Source organism: Myxine glutinosa, chromosome 1, assembly GCF_964187855.1.
Source record: "Myxine glutinosa chromosome 1, kmMyxGlut1.1, whole genome shotgun sequence".
NCBI classification, from domain to species: domain Eukaryota; kingdom Metazoa; phylum Chordata; class Myxini; order Myxiniformes; family Myxinidae; genus Myxine; species Myxine glutinosa.
In genome coordinates this window covers 3,513,976-3,529,070 of record NC_136261.1, presented here as the reverse complement: position 1 = coordinate 3,529,070, position 15,095 = coordinate 3,513,976, and the positions used below count along the sequence as shown (strand labels likewise).

General features: G+C 44.0%; 1 protein-coding gene across 1 annotated transcript in view; it reads right to left on the bottom strand.

The window, feature by feature from the left end:
* Positions 1-408: 408 nt before the first annotated feature.
* RTTN (rotatin) overlaps positions 409-15,095 on the bottom strand; it is a 362,213-nt gene continuing 347,526 nt past the window's right edge. Inside the window, exons 46-50 of the mRNA XM_078776353.1 lie at positions 13,076-13,272; positions 12,511-12,817; positions 11,572-11,675; positions 9,165-9,234; positions 409-643 (exon numbers count right to left, since the gene is read on the bottom strand). Of these exons, the coding sequence (XP_078632479.1) occupies positions 564-643; positions 9,165-9,234; positions 11,572-11,675; positions 12,511-12,817; positions 13,076-13,272 (758 nt within the window). The 3' untranslated portion in view covers positions 409-563. The remainder of the gene's footprint in view (positions 644-9,164; positions 9,235-11,571; positions 11,676-12,510; positions 12,818-13,075; positions 13,273-15,095) is intronic.

Here is a 15,095-nt window from a genome sequence, read left to right as displayed (position 1 = left end):
TCTCTGGCAAACTCCACATGGGTCTCACTCTCCCTCTTCCTGGCATTCCTGGATTTTTGCCGGTAAGCTTCAGGGACCAATTCATAGGCTTTGAGAATGGTTTTCTTCACTATCTCATAATCTGCACATTGGTCAATCGGTAAAGCCGAATAGATATCTTGAGCTTTACCCACCAGAACACTTTGCACTAACATAGTCCAGGACCCCACAGGCCATTTTAACATTTGAGCCACTTTCTCAAAGTGTAAAAAGAACTTGGCTACCTCCTCTTCATTAAAGGGTGGAACCAATATTACATGCCCACCAACATCCCAAGAGTTCTGACTTGTTGTCGAACTATCAGGCAAAGATAAGATTTCTCTCCGTCCTCCCAGTAATCCCAGTAAAACAAACAAACTCGTTTTCATGTTGTTCCTTTTGAAAATGACATTTTAAATCAGCATTAAAAAGCCTGTTCATCAATGAAGCAATGTGTAATTAAATATAAAATAAACAATATGGAATTAATAAGAAAACTAAACATGTTGAAACAACACAAGGAAATGCATTTTGAGGTGCGAATCCTATCCGTTGAGCAAGGCAGAGATATTCTTTAAACTCCTGAAGAAATGTTCCTTCAACAACGACTGTTCCACAGTAGCTTCTGAAATGGAGTGAGAAAACACATTCAATGGCGGTTTTATTAACTATTAAGAGGATAAAGCAGCAAATCATGCATTGTCAGTCAGTCCGTCCGTCCGTCCGTAAACAATTGAAACTTCTCCGAAACCGCTGATGGGATTGCGACGAAATTTGGCACAAATGATATTTGTTGTGTTATAACTAAAGTTTGTTCACAGCATTAAAAAAAACATCGGGGTCTAAGGGGGTTTACCGGGGTCAAAGTGGATCCAGGCTTGACTCCCCAAAATAGGAATTTGCGTTTTCCTATATGAAACTACACACAATATTTCGATGAAACTTCACCACAACCTTAATCACCCATGATGAACCAATGTTTGTTCAAGGCATTAGAAAATTTAGCGTCTTAGGAGGTATATGGGGTTGGGGGAGGGAGGGTTGCCCCCCAAAATTGGTTTTTTTTTCTTTCCTTGTTTGTTTAAAGTCTTATGATTATGTTAGTATGATTCTTCATGCTGCTCTGTCTTCTAACAACCATTCAAATTGGTTTATAATACCCGTAGTTGGTGCATTATACTGTTTATTCTACCAGGTGAGTGCCAGGGGTATTGCCCCTATGTTTAACTTTCACACACCCTGTTTCTCTAAACTGCGTCACCAGTTTATGTGTCACTGATTTTTAACTTTCACACACCCTGTTTCTCTGAACTGCATCACCAGTTTATGCGTCACTGATTTTTAACTTTCACACACCGTTTCTCTGAACTGCGTCACCAGTTTATGTGTCATTGATTTTTAACTTTCACACACCCTGTTTCTCTAAACTGCTTCACCAGTTTCCATATCACTGATTTTTAACTTTCACACACCCTGCTTCTCCAAACTGCGTCACCAGTTTCTGTCATTGATTTTCAACTTTCACACACCCTGTTTCTCTAAACTGCGTCACCAGTTTCTGTATCACTGATTTTACCTTTCACACACCCTGCTTCTCTAAACTGCGTCACCAGTTTCTATATCACTGATTTTTAACTTTCACACACCCAATTTCTCTGAACTGCGTCACCAGTTTATGTGTCATTGATTTTTAACTTTCACACACCCTGTTTCTCTAAACCGCTTCACCAGTTTCTGTATCACTGATTTTTTACTTTCACACACCCTGTTTCTCTGAACTGCTTCGCCAGTTTCCATATCACTGATTTTTAACTTTCACACACCCTGTTTCTCTAAACCGCTTCACCAGTTTCTGTATCATTGATTTTTAACTTTCACACACCCTGTTTCTCTAAACCGCTTCACCAGTTTCCATATCACTGATTTTTAACTTTCACACACCGTGTTTCTCTAAACCGCTTCACCAGTTTCTGTATCATTGATTTTTAACTTTCACACACCCTGTTTCTCTAAACCGCTTCACCAGTTTCTGTATCATTGAATTTTAACTTTCACACACCCTGTTTCTCTGGACTGCTTCACCAGTTTCCATATCACTGATTTTTTACTTTTACACACCCTGTTTCTCGAAACCGCTTCACCAGTTTCTGTATCATTGATTTTTAACTTTTACACACCCTGTTTCTCGAAACCGCTTCACCAGTTTCCATATCACTGATTTTTAACTTTCACACACCCTGTTCCTCTAAACCGCTTCACCAGTTTCCATATCACTGATTTTTAACTTTCACACACCCTGTTTCTCTAAACTGCTTCGCCAGTTTCCATATCACTTATTTTTAACTTTCACACACCCTGTTTCTCTAGACTGCTTCACCAGTTTCTGTATCATTGATTTTTAACTTTCACACACCCTGTTTCTCTGAACTGCGTCACCAGTTTCTGTATCACTGATTTTTAACTTTCACACACCCTGTTTCTCTGAACTGCGTCACCAGTTTATGTATCATTGATTTTTAACTTTCACACACCCTGTTCCTCGAAACCGCTTCACCAGTTTCCATATCACTGATTTTTAACTTTCACACACCATGTTCCTCTAAACCGCTTCACCAGTTTATATCATTGATTTTTAACTTTCACACACCCTGTTTCTCTGAACTGCGTCACCAGTTTCTGTATCATTGATTTTTAACTTTCACACACCCTGTTTGTCTAAACTGCTTCACCAGCTTCCATATCACTGATTTTTAACTTTCACACACCCTGTTTGTCTAAACCGCTTCACCAGTTTATGTGTCATTGATTTTTAACTTTCACACACCCTGTTTCTCTAAACTGCTTCACCAGTTTCTGTATCATTGATTTTTTACTTTCACACACCCTGTTTCTCTGAACTGCGTCACCAGTTTATGTATCATTGATTTTTAACTTTCACACACCCTGTTCCTCGAAACCGCTTCACCAGTTTCCATATCACTGATTTTTAACTTTCACACACCATGTTCCTCTAAACCGCTCCACCAGTTTATATCATTGATTTTTAACTTTCACACACCCTGTTTCTCTGAACTGCGTCACCAGTTTCTGTATCACTGATTTTTAACTTTCACACATCCGGCCATAAAAAACATTGCCTCAAAAAGAGAACCATGACAATTACAACTACATGTGGGCAGGGTACAGCCCGAAGTGGAGATCGGTTTCTGAGGTTTGGGACATGGAATGTAGGGACAATGACAGGGAGATCAGGAGAAGTGGTGGAAGTATTGGTCAGAAGAAGAGTGGACATATGTTGTGTGCAAGAGATGAGATGGAAGGGAAGTGGTGTGAGAATGGTGAAGGGTAGGCAGGGACAGAAATACAAGTTTGTGTGGCAAGGGTGCCTGGAGGGCGTGAATGGTGTTGGTGTCCTGTTTTCTGAGGAGTTTGTAGACAGTGTGGTGAGTGTGACTAGAGTGAGTGATAGGTTGATGATGGTGAAAATGATGATTGGAAAGCTCTTGGTGAACGTCATCTCGGGATATGCTCCGCAGGTTGGTCGGAGCAATGAAGAGAAGGACAAGTTCTGGTGTGCGATAGAGAAGCTGATGGAAAACGTGAAAGATGAGGAAGTTGTTGTGGTAGGAGGAGACCTAAATGGACATGTGGGAAGGAGTATGGATGGTTTTGACGGAGTTCATGGGGGTTACGGATATGGAGTGAGAAATGGAGAAGGTGAAAGGATTTTGGAGTTTGCTGATGGAGCTGATTTGTTGATTTGTAATACTCAGTTCCAGAAAGAGGATAATAAGCTTGTTACATACACGTCAGGTGGGTCGACGACAACCGTTGACTACCTGATGGTGCGTAGGCGAGATAGGGGGCACCTCCGAGACACAAAGGTGATCCCGGGGGAGGAGGCTGTTTCACAGCACCACTTGGTTGTCTGCGACGTAAGGGTGAAAGGTGCGAGGAGAGCTCGGCGGGTGAAGTACCAACCGAGAATGAAGGTGTGGAGGTTGAAAGAGGTGACAGTAAGGGAGGCATTAAAAGAGAGGCTGAGTAGGGTCGAGGATGATGTGGTTGAGCTTGAAAGTGGTTGGATGTCAATGAAAGCTAGTCTGTTGGGAGCCGTTGGTGAGGTATGTGGATGGACAAAAGGACCACCGAGGCACTCGGAAACATGGTGGTGGGATGATGAAGTTGGAAAGAGGATTGACGAGAAGAGGAAGAAGTTCAAGGAGTGGCAGAAGGCGAAGGGTACGGGAGCAGAAACAGCAGAGCATGAAAGTGATAAGGCAGCCAGGAAGGCTGCAAAGAAAGAGGTAGCAAAGGCGCAGGAGGCATGTAGGAAAATGTTCGGAGAACGCTTGGATTCGGAAGAGGGTCAGAGAGCGGTATTCAGGATTGCAAAGCAGATAGCGAAAGAGAGGTGTGATGTGATGGGGGTGAGCTGCTTGAAGGATGAAGTGGGACAAATCGTTGTCGACCCAGATGGAATTAAAGGAAGATGGAAAAGATATATGGAAATGCTGTTGAATACAGAGAATGAATGGGATGGCAACATAGAGAGTAACCCAGTTTTAGGACCGGCAGAGAAGATAACTGAGAAGGAAGTTGAGGAAGCGATAAAAGCAATGAAGGGTAGAAAAGCGGGAGGGCCGACGGGAGTTGTGGGAGATATGTTGAAGGCAGCAGGAAGTTGGGGTGTGAAGAGAATGACAGAGATCTGTAATCTGGTGGTGAAAGAAGGCCGCATTCCAGTGGATTGGGAACTGAGTACCCTCGTCCCTCTATACAAGGGGAAAGGTGACCCTCTGGAGAGTGGCTCGTACCGAGCGATAAAGTTATTGGAGCATGGAATGAAGGTATTGGAAAGGGTGTTGGAGAGGAGGATAAGGAAGAAAGTGAAGATCGACGAAATGCAGTTTGGATTTATGCCAGGAAGAGGAACGACAGACGCGCTTTTCATTGTGAGGCAGTTGCAGGAGAAGTACATGGAGAAGAGGAAGAAGTTGTTTCTTGGGTTTGTTGATCTGGAGAAAGCATTCGATCGGGTTCCACGCAAAGTATTGACATGGGCATTGAGGAAGTTAGGAGTGGAGGAATGGTTGATCAGAGTAGTGATGGCAATGTACAAAAGAGCGCGCACAGCTGTAAGGACGAAGGACGGGAACAGTGGTGAGTTTGAGGTGAAGGTGGGAGTGCATCAGGGGTCGGTACTAAGTCCACTACTATTTGTAGCTGTGATGGAGGTGCTGGCTCAGAACGTAAAGGAGGGTTTACCGTGGGAGTTGTTGTATGCAGATGATCTGGTGTTGATTGCGGAAAGTATGGATGGACTGAAGGAAAAGATGAACACGTGGAAGGAATGTATGGAGACAAAAGGTCTGAAGGTGAATATCGGAAAGACGAAGGTGATGGCAAGTGGTAAAGCATGTGGTGAGGTGGAAAGAACTGGGAAGTGGCCCTGTGCTGTGTGTAGGAAGGGTGTCGGAGTGAACTCCATTCAGTGTACAATGTGCGCTGAGTGGGTTCATCAAAAATGTAGTGGTCTGAGAGGGTCATTAACCAGTGTGGCAGCTACATTCAAATGTAAGGTGTGCACAGAGGGAGCTGCAGATGGAGATGGAGGAAATGTTGAGTTGGATCTTGGAGACGGTGTGAAGCTGGAAGGTGTGAAAACATTTTGCTACCTCGGAGACATGCTGAATGGAGAAGGTGGATCAGACTCGGCAACGGTTGCTCGAGTGAGATGTGCATGGAAGAAGTTTCGGGAATTGAGTGGCGTGCTGATGATGAGGGGAGTGTCGTTGAAGCTGAAGGGAAAGGTGTATGCTGCATGTGTGAGAAGTGTTATGATTTATGGGAGCGAGACATGGGTAATGAACGGAGAGCAGCAACGAAGGTTGGAAAGGGTGGAAATGCGAATGGTTCGACGGATGTGCGGAGTATCGTTGAGAGAGAGGAAGACAAATGATGAATTGCGAAAGATGATGGGAATAGAGCCTGTGATTGATGCTGTGAAGAGGAACAGGTTGAGATGGTTTGGTCATGTGTTGAGGAAGGATGAAAGTGACTGGTTGAGAAGAGTGATGGAAATGAATGTAGAAGGAAGTAGAAGACGGGGAAGACCGAGAAAGACTTGGCTAAAGATGGTGGAAGAAGAAATGCGGGCAAGGGGGTTAACAAGGAGAGATGCAGAAAATAGGGCAAAATGGAGAAGATTGTCATGGGGACCGCAAGGCTAACCCCCGCTCTAGCAGGGAAAATGGCCTTTTAAAATGCATGTTGTTTGTTACACACCCTGTTTCTCTGAACTGCTTCACCAGTTTCTGTATCATTGATTTTTAACTTTCACACACCCTGTTTCTCTAAACTGCTTCACCAGTTTCTGTATCATTGATTTTTAACTTTCACACACCCTGTTTCTCTAAACTGCTTCGCCAGTTTCTGTATCACTGATTTTTAACTTTCACACACCCTGTTTCTCTAAACTGCTTCACCAGTTTCTGTATCACTGATTTTTAACTTTCACACACCCTGTTTCTCTAAACTGCTTCACCAGTTTCTGTATCATTGATTTTTAACTTTCACACACCCTGTTTCCCTAAACCGCTTCACCAGTTTCTGGATCATTGATTTTTATCTTTCACACACCCTGTTTCTCTGAACTGCTTCACCAGTTTCTGTATCATTGATTTTTAACTTTCACACACCCTGTTTCTCTGAACTGCTTCACCAGTTTCTGTATCATTGATTTTTAACTTTCACACACCCTGTTTCTCTGAACTGCTTCACCAGTTTCTGTATCATTGATTTTTAACTTTCACACACCCTGTTTCTCTCGACTGCTTCACCAGTTTCTGTATCACTGATTTTTAACTTTCACACACCCTGTTTCTCTGAACTGCGTCACCAGTTTCTGTATCACTGATTTTTAACTTTCACACACCCTGTTTCTCTCGACTGCTTCACCAGTTTCTGTATCACTGATTTTTATCTTTCACACACCCTGTTTCTCTAAACTGCTTCACCAGTTTCCATATCACTGATTTTTAACTTTCACACACCCTGTTTCTCTAAACTGCTTCATCAGTTTCTGTATCACTGATTTTTAACTTTCACACTCCCTGTTTCTCTAAACTGCTTCACCAGTTTATGTGTCATTGATTTTTAACTTTCACACACCCTGTTTATCTAAACTGCTTCATCAGTTTCTGTATCACCGATTTTTAACTTTCACACACCCTGTTTCTCTGAACTGCGTCACCAGTTTATGTATCACTGATTTTACCTTTCACACACCCTGCTTCTCTAAACCGCTTCATCAGTTTCTGTATCACCGATTTTTAACTTTCACACACCCTGTTTCTCTCGACTGCTTAACCAGTTTCTGTATCACTGATTTTTAACTTTCACACACCCTGTTTCTCTGAACTGCGTCACCAGTTTCTGTATCACTGATTTTTAACTTTCACACACCCTATTTCTCTAAACTGCGTCACCAGTTTCTGTATCACTGATTTTTTACTTTCACACACCCTGTTTCTCTAAACTGCTTCACCAGTTTCTGTATCACTGATTTTTCACTTTCACACACCCTGCTTCTCTAAACTGCTTCACCAGTTTATGTGTCATTGATTTTTAACTTTCACACACCCTGTTTCTCTAAACTGCTTCATCAGTTTCTGTATCACTGATTTTTAACTTTCACACACCCTGTTTCTCTAAACTGCTTCACCAGTTTATGTGTCATTGATTTTTAACTTTCACACACCCTGTTTATCTAAACCGCTTCACCAGTTTCCATATCACTGATTTTTAACTTTCACACACCCTGTTTCTCTAAACCGCTTCACCAGTTTCTGTATCATTGATTTTTGACTTTCACACACCGTTTCTCTAAACCGCTTCACCAGTTTCCATATCACTGATTTTTAACTTTCACACACCGTGTTTCTCTGCACTGCGTCACCAGTTTTTTTTCACTGATTTTTAACTTTCACACACCCTGTTTATCTAAACCGCTTCACCAGTTTCCATATCACAGATTTTTAACTTTCACACACCCTGTTTCTCTAAACCGCTTCACCAGTTTCCATATCACTGATTTTTAACTTTCACACACCGTGTTTCTCTGCACTGCGTCACCAGTTTTTTTTCACTGATTTTTAACTTTCACACACCCTGTTTATCTAAACCGCTTCACCAGTTTCCATATCACAGATTTTTAACTTTCACACACCCTGTTTCTCTAAACCGCTTCACCAGTTTCTGTATCATTGATTTTTGACTTTCACACACCCTGCTTCTCTAAACCGCTTCACCAGTTTCCATATCACTGATTTTTAACTTTCACACACCGTGTTTCTCTGAACTGCGTCACCAGTTTATGTGTCACTGATTTTTAACTTTCACACACCGTGTTTCTCTGAACTGCTTCACCAGCTTCCTTATCACTGATTTTGAAAGTTTCATACGAGCACCAAAGCGATTTTTAAATGTAATTTCACATTCCCTAAAACATGCATTCTTGATGTGATGTTTCAGGATTCAGACGAAAGTTGGCAGACAGATTGGGTGTGTGACTATGAAGAATTGATAAAATTTTGGTAATGGTCTGGATGCGGATCAGAGCATTTCAAAAATGATTCTTCACCATTGAGTGATCGGGCCAAAAACGACATATAGCATGATATTTTTAAAAGTTGTGGACGGATTATGACAAAAGTTGGTGAATGAGTTGGTTCGGTGACAAGAACAAGATGATTATATTTCGGTTCAGTTCTGGATGTATATCTTACCGATCAATGTGATACAAAACAAACTGTTCAACCTGGTGGAGGTATGCGCTCTACCGAGCACTTGTTCACTTTGTCGTTGAATTTTACCAGTTATTGGGATGAAGATCATAAATGGCAGGATCACGAACATTAGGCAACGATTACAGTATACCCTCAATAACCATCTATTCATTACAGTGTAACCTACCATTAAATCACGATTTTCAAAACGATTTTGGCAAAATAATTGCCAACAAAAACATTTAGTTGTTTACTTTCACCTTTTCAGAATTGATCTCCGAGACCTCCTTTTCATGGTTTGACTGTATTTTAATACTTATTGAGAGATGGAACAAAGCAGCACAACACTGTACGTACCTTTCTTCGCTGTACGGAGGGCAAAGTCAACTTTTGCCTTCATTCTGGGGTTCTTGATGCTGACTTTTGCCTGATAAAATAAATATATAATTAGTTGTAAAAACAACTAATTGAAAACAAGTAAAACAAAACAAGAAAACAAGAAAACAAAAAACAAGTACTGAAACAATCACGATGGACTCAGCAAGACTTCTCCACATGGTTGAAAAACAAAAACCAATCATATCCGGACTAAGTACAGGAATAAAGCACAGACATGTCATTATTTATTGTTTATCATATTAAACATACAAGCACGGATCATGATCATATCACGGAGTATGGTCCATATGAAGGGATGGCATGGGAAAAAATTGCAGCCCCATGAAATGTGTACAAAAAACTATGATAGTTGATATGATAATACGGTTAGGGTAATTGTATGAAGATGACTATGGTAGGGGGAGTTGTAGATTTGTCGTGTGGGTTGGGTTGTACTTTCCCTTTTAAAGCATCAACGTTTCGAGCTGTGCAAGAAACATACCACCAGACCACAGAGATGAAGACCTCAACACAACAACAACAACAACATGCATTTTAAGGCCATTTTCCCTGCAAGAGCGGGGTTAGCCTTGCGGTCCCCATGACAATATTCTCCATTTTGCCCTATTTTCTGCATCTCTCCTTGTTAACCCCCTTGCCCGCATTTCTTCTTCCACCATCTTTAGCCAAGTCTTTCTCGGTCTTCCCCGTCCTCTACTTCCTTCTACATTCATTTCCATCACTCTTCTCAACCAGTCACTTTCATCCTTCCTCAACACATGACCAAACCATCTCAACCTGTTCCTCTTCACAGCATCAATCACAGGCTCTATTCCCATCATCTTTCACAATTCATCATTTGTCTTCCTCTCTCTCAACGATACTCCATACATCCACCGAACCATTTGCATTTCCACCCTTTCCAGCCTTTGTTGCTGCTCTACGTTCATTACCCATGTCTCGCTCCCATAAATCATAACACTTCTCACACATGCAGCATACACCTTTCCCTTCAGCTTCAACGACACTCCCCTCCTCATCAGCACGCCACTCAGTTCCCGAAACTTCTTCCATGCACATCTCACTCTCGCAACCGTTGCCGAGTCTGATCCACCTTCTCCATTCAGCATGTCTCCGAGGTAGCAAAATGTTTTCACACCTTCCAGCTTCACGCCGCCTCCCAGATCCAACTCAACATTTCCTCCATCTGCAGCTCCCTCTGTGCACACCTTACATTTGAATGTAGCTGCCACACTGGTTAATGACCCTCTCAGACCACTACATTTTTGATGAACCCACTCAGCGCACATTGTACATTGAATGGAGTTCACTCCGACACCCTTCCTGCACACAGCACAGGGCCACTTCCCAGTTCTTTCCACCTCACCACATGCTTTACCACTTGCCATCACCTTCGTCTTTCCGATATTCACCTTCAGACCTTTTGTCTCCATACATTCCTTCCACTTGTTCATCTTCTCCTTCAGTCCATCCATACTTTCCGCAATCAACACCAGATCATCTGCATAGAACTCCCACGGTAAACCCTCCTTTACGTTCCGAGCCAGCATCTCCATCACAGCTACAAATAGTAGTGGACTTAGTACCGACCCCTGATGCACTCCCACCTTCACCTCAAACTCACCACTGTTCCCGTCCTTCGTCCTTACAACTGTGCGCGCTCTTTTGTACATTGCCATCACTACTCTGATCAACCATTCCTCCACTCCTAACTTCCTCAATGCCCATGTCAATACTTCGCGTGGAACCCAATCGAATGCTTTCTCCAGATCAACAAACCCAAGAAACAACTTCTTCCTCTTCTCCATGTACTTCTCCTGCAACTGCCTCACAATAAAGAGCGCGTCTGTCGTTCCTCTTCCTGGCATAAATCCAAACTGCATTTTGTCATTCTTCACCTTCTTCCTTATCCTCCTCTCCAACACCCTTTCCAATACCTTCATTCCATGCTCCAATAACTTTATCGCTCGGTACGAGCCACACTCCAGAGGGTCACCTTTCCCCTTGTGTAGAGGGACGAGGGTAATCAGTTCCCAATCCACTGGAATGCGGCCTTCTTTCACCACCAGATTACAGATCTCTGTCATTCTCTTCACACCCCAACTTCCTGCTGCCTTCAACATATCTCCCACAACTCCCGTCGGCCCTTCCGCCTTTCTACTCTTCATTGCTTTTATCGCTTCCTCAACTTCCTTCTCAGTTATCTTCTCTGCCGGTCCTAAAACTGGGTTCCCATCTATGTTGCTGTCCCATTCATTATCTGCATTCAACAGCATTTCCATATGTCTTTTCCATCTTCCTTTAATTCCATCTGGGTCTCAATACAGATGAAGACCTCAATGACGGTGCGATATCAGGTACGGACCTTTTGTGAGTGGTGCAGCAGAGCCCAGAGTGCAGAAGCACCCGCAGTGCGCTGTGCACGTTCGTTACTCTCAAGCCATCGGATCAGTAGAGAAATGTACCTTTCTGCATACATCCAGGTAATGTATATCATCGGATCAGTAGAGAAATGTACCTTTCTGCATACATCCAGGTAATGTATATCATCAGATCAGTAGATAAATGTACCTTTCTGCATACATCCAGGTAATGTATATCATCGGATCAGTGCAGAGAGGCACCTTTCCGCATACAAACCCATGGCTGTCCAAACAAGGCCGAATACTCCATTTAACACTATCCACAGTGAACACAAGGCTCTTAACATGGTTTACTTTCCAGGTATACCAGCATTAATAAATAAACAAAAGTAAAACGCTCCACCATGTGGATTGAACACATTTTTAAAACTTTTTTTTCAATCACAGAATAGCTTCCTTACCATCTCAATAACCATAGCCAGATGCCATCTTATCTTCCCAGACAGGCCATCATCGAAGGCTGGGGATACGTATTGTGGAAATGTCTTGTTTATTGTTGGCGTTAATTTGTCGATGTAATGTATTCTCATGTCTCGTGGATCTTCACATGCATTTTTGTACCGGCTTCGTGTGTCTTTGTCCGGGCCACGCGCTCGTGTGTTAGCGTTTCCTTCGTCTGTTCCCGTTCGTCCATTCCCGACCCATTCCCTTGCTTGTCCCCCCCATTGTCCATCTGTCGATGTGTTGCCTTTTGGCCTTTGTCACCACACCCTTCCGTGAGCCTCAATTTTGTACAAAAGGTGAAAAGTTCAATGCAGGTTGGATTTCTTTCGGATGAGAATTCGTTCATTGAAATTGGTGTGCATTTTTACAATCACCCCTTCCTCCCCCCACCCCCACCGTGTCCCTTCATAACGACGAGGAGCAGGTAGAACACTCACCACTTGCCAGGATGTGAGACTTGGCAGCTTGGCAGAAGCAGAGGTTGTGCAGAATGAGTGTTGTGATTGGTGGGAGCGGAACCTTCTTTAAGGAGTGTTTTCCCTCCATATAGTCCTTGGCAGGTTTCAGTCGTTCTTCAAGGTCCAGTAGAACATCCAGAGAGCCCGATGCTCTCAGCACCATTTGTCGACCGTCTTCCGAGTAGCTCAACATCACCAGCAGGCACAGCCAAGACTGCAGGGTGGGATGTGGAGCTTGGCCTGGTCGAGCTGGCGGCACCTTGGAAAATTGGTTCAGAAAGTTTCCCTGTGTGATGAGAAGTGGAAAATCAGAAGAGACAAGAGAGATTGCAGCATCATTCGATGTACAAATACCTGGTTCAACCATGATAACAAGGAAGTAATTATACTTCATAAATATATTACAATTTTGTTTTGGAGGACAAAAGGTATTGATAGCCCCACTCCCTACAGACAGGGTACACCGGGCATCACAGGTACACCACAGACATAGCACTCCCTAATATGCAGAGAGTGGACGTTTTATGGTATCTCAGGAACCAACCTTCTGCAACATGCTGCGTGCCTCCTGGCACAGACTAAGGTTGGAGAGGACGTTGAAGGCGAGGCGCTGACTGTTGTTTCGGCTCTGCGAACAAATCCGCACAAGGTGCTGCAAGAGTCCGGTGGTGGATGAACCACGTGCCCCCGATTGGCAGGTTGGAGTCCGGTTGTGCACGACTGAACAGCATGCCGTGCAAGCTGTGCAAGAAGGGTAAATATGTTATATGATCACAAACCCATTTGTTAGCACCTTGTACACTTTTTCTCCATTGTGAGCATGTCTATGCCAAACGTACACGGGCTCCTACCTGCACGATCGCCTACTCCGACCGGACAGATCAGAAAGTTGTTTTGAAATTCCAAACATTTATTTTGTTTTGGGGATGCTGGCAGCAATGTCTTTCAAAGCATTTTATTTCCCAATATACTCTGAGGGACATGGATGGAGGTGCAGCTTGAAAGTGCGTGGCCTGAGATGTGACCAATCATGGATATGGGTGCAGCTTGATGGTGTGTGGCCCGAGATGTGATCCATCATGGATGTGGGAACTGCTTGATGGTGCGTGGGCCCGAGATGTGACCCATCATGGATGTTGGTTCAGCTTGATTGTGCGTGGCCCCGAGATGTGACCCATCATGGATGTGGGAACTGCTTGATGGTGCGTGGCCCCGAGATGTGACCCATCATGGATGTGGGTTCAGCTTGATGGTGCGTGGCCCCAAGATGTGATCCATCATGGATGTGGGTGCAGCTTGATGGTGCGTGACCCGAGATGTGACCCATCATGGATATGGGTGCAACTTGATAGTGCTTGGCCCGAGATGACCCATCATGGATGTGGGTGTAGCTTGATGGTGCGAGGTCTGAGATGTGACCCATTATGGATGTGGGTGCAGCTTGATGGTGCGTGGCCCAAGATGTAACCCATCATGAATGTGGGTTCAGCTTGATGGTGCGAGGTCCGAGATGTGACTCATCATGGATGTGGGTGCAGCTTGATGGTGAGTGGCCTGAGATGTGACCCATCATGGATGTGGGTTCAGCTTGATGGTGCGTGGCCTGAGATGTGACCCATCATGGATGTAGGGGCAGCTTGATGGTGCGTGGTCCGAGATGTGGCCCATCATGGATATGGGTGCAGCTTGATGGTGCGTGGCCTGAGATGTAACCCATCATGGATGTGGGTTCAGCTTGATGGTGCGTGGTCCGAGATGTGACCCATCATGGATATGGGTGCAGCTTGATGTTGCCTGGTCTGAGATGTGACCCATCATGGATGTGGGTGCAGCTTGATGGTGCGTGGCCTGAGATGTGACAGGTATTCATGTGACAGGTATGTTGACAGGGTATTCACACGATACTATTTAAACCAATTTGAATGGTTGCTAGAAGACAGGGCAGCATGTAGAATCATACCAACATAATCACAAGACTTTAAACAAAGGATCTCGTGAGATCTTGGAGACGACGTCACAGATTTTCGAAGCTGCACACGTTCTCCACGTTTTCAAAGTTAAGTCATTGTTTCATTGTTTCAAAGTCAGTCATGGCCCAAAAACGCTCACAAAATCCACCCATAACTTTGCCCTCAACATCGACGGTATCCCAGTATCCACCTCCCCTCACATCCGGAATCTTGGCGTCATCTTTGACCAAACCCTTTCCTTCGACAAATACACTAAACAGATCACAAAGTCAGCCTTCTTTCACCTGAAAAACATTGCCCGTCTCCGCTCATCCCTCTCCTCCACGGCTGCAGAAACCCTCATCCACGCCTTCATCACCTCCCGTCTGGACTACTGCAATAGCCTCCTCTATGGTTCACCCTCAAAAATCACCAATAAACTCCAATACATTCAGAACTCCGCTGCCCGTCTACTCACTCATTCCCGGACCCGTGACCACATCACCCCCGTCCTTTACAAGCTTCACTGGCTCCCCATCCCCCAGAGAATCCAGTACAAAATCCTCCTCTTGACATACAAAGCCCTCCATAACCTGGCCCCATCCTACCTGGCTG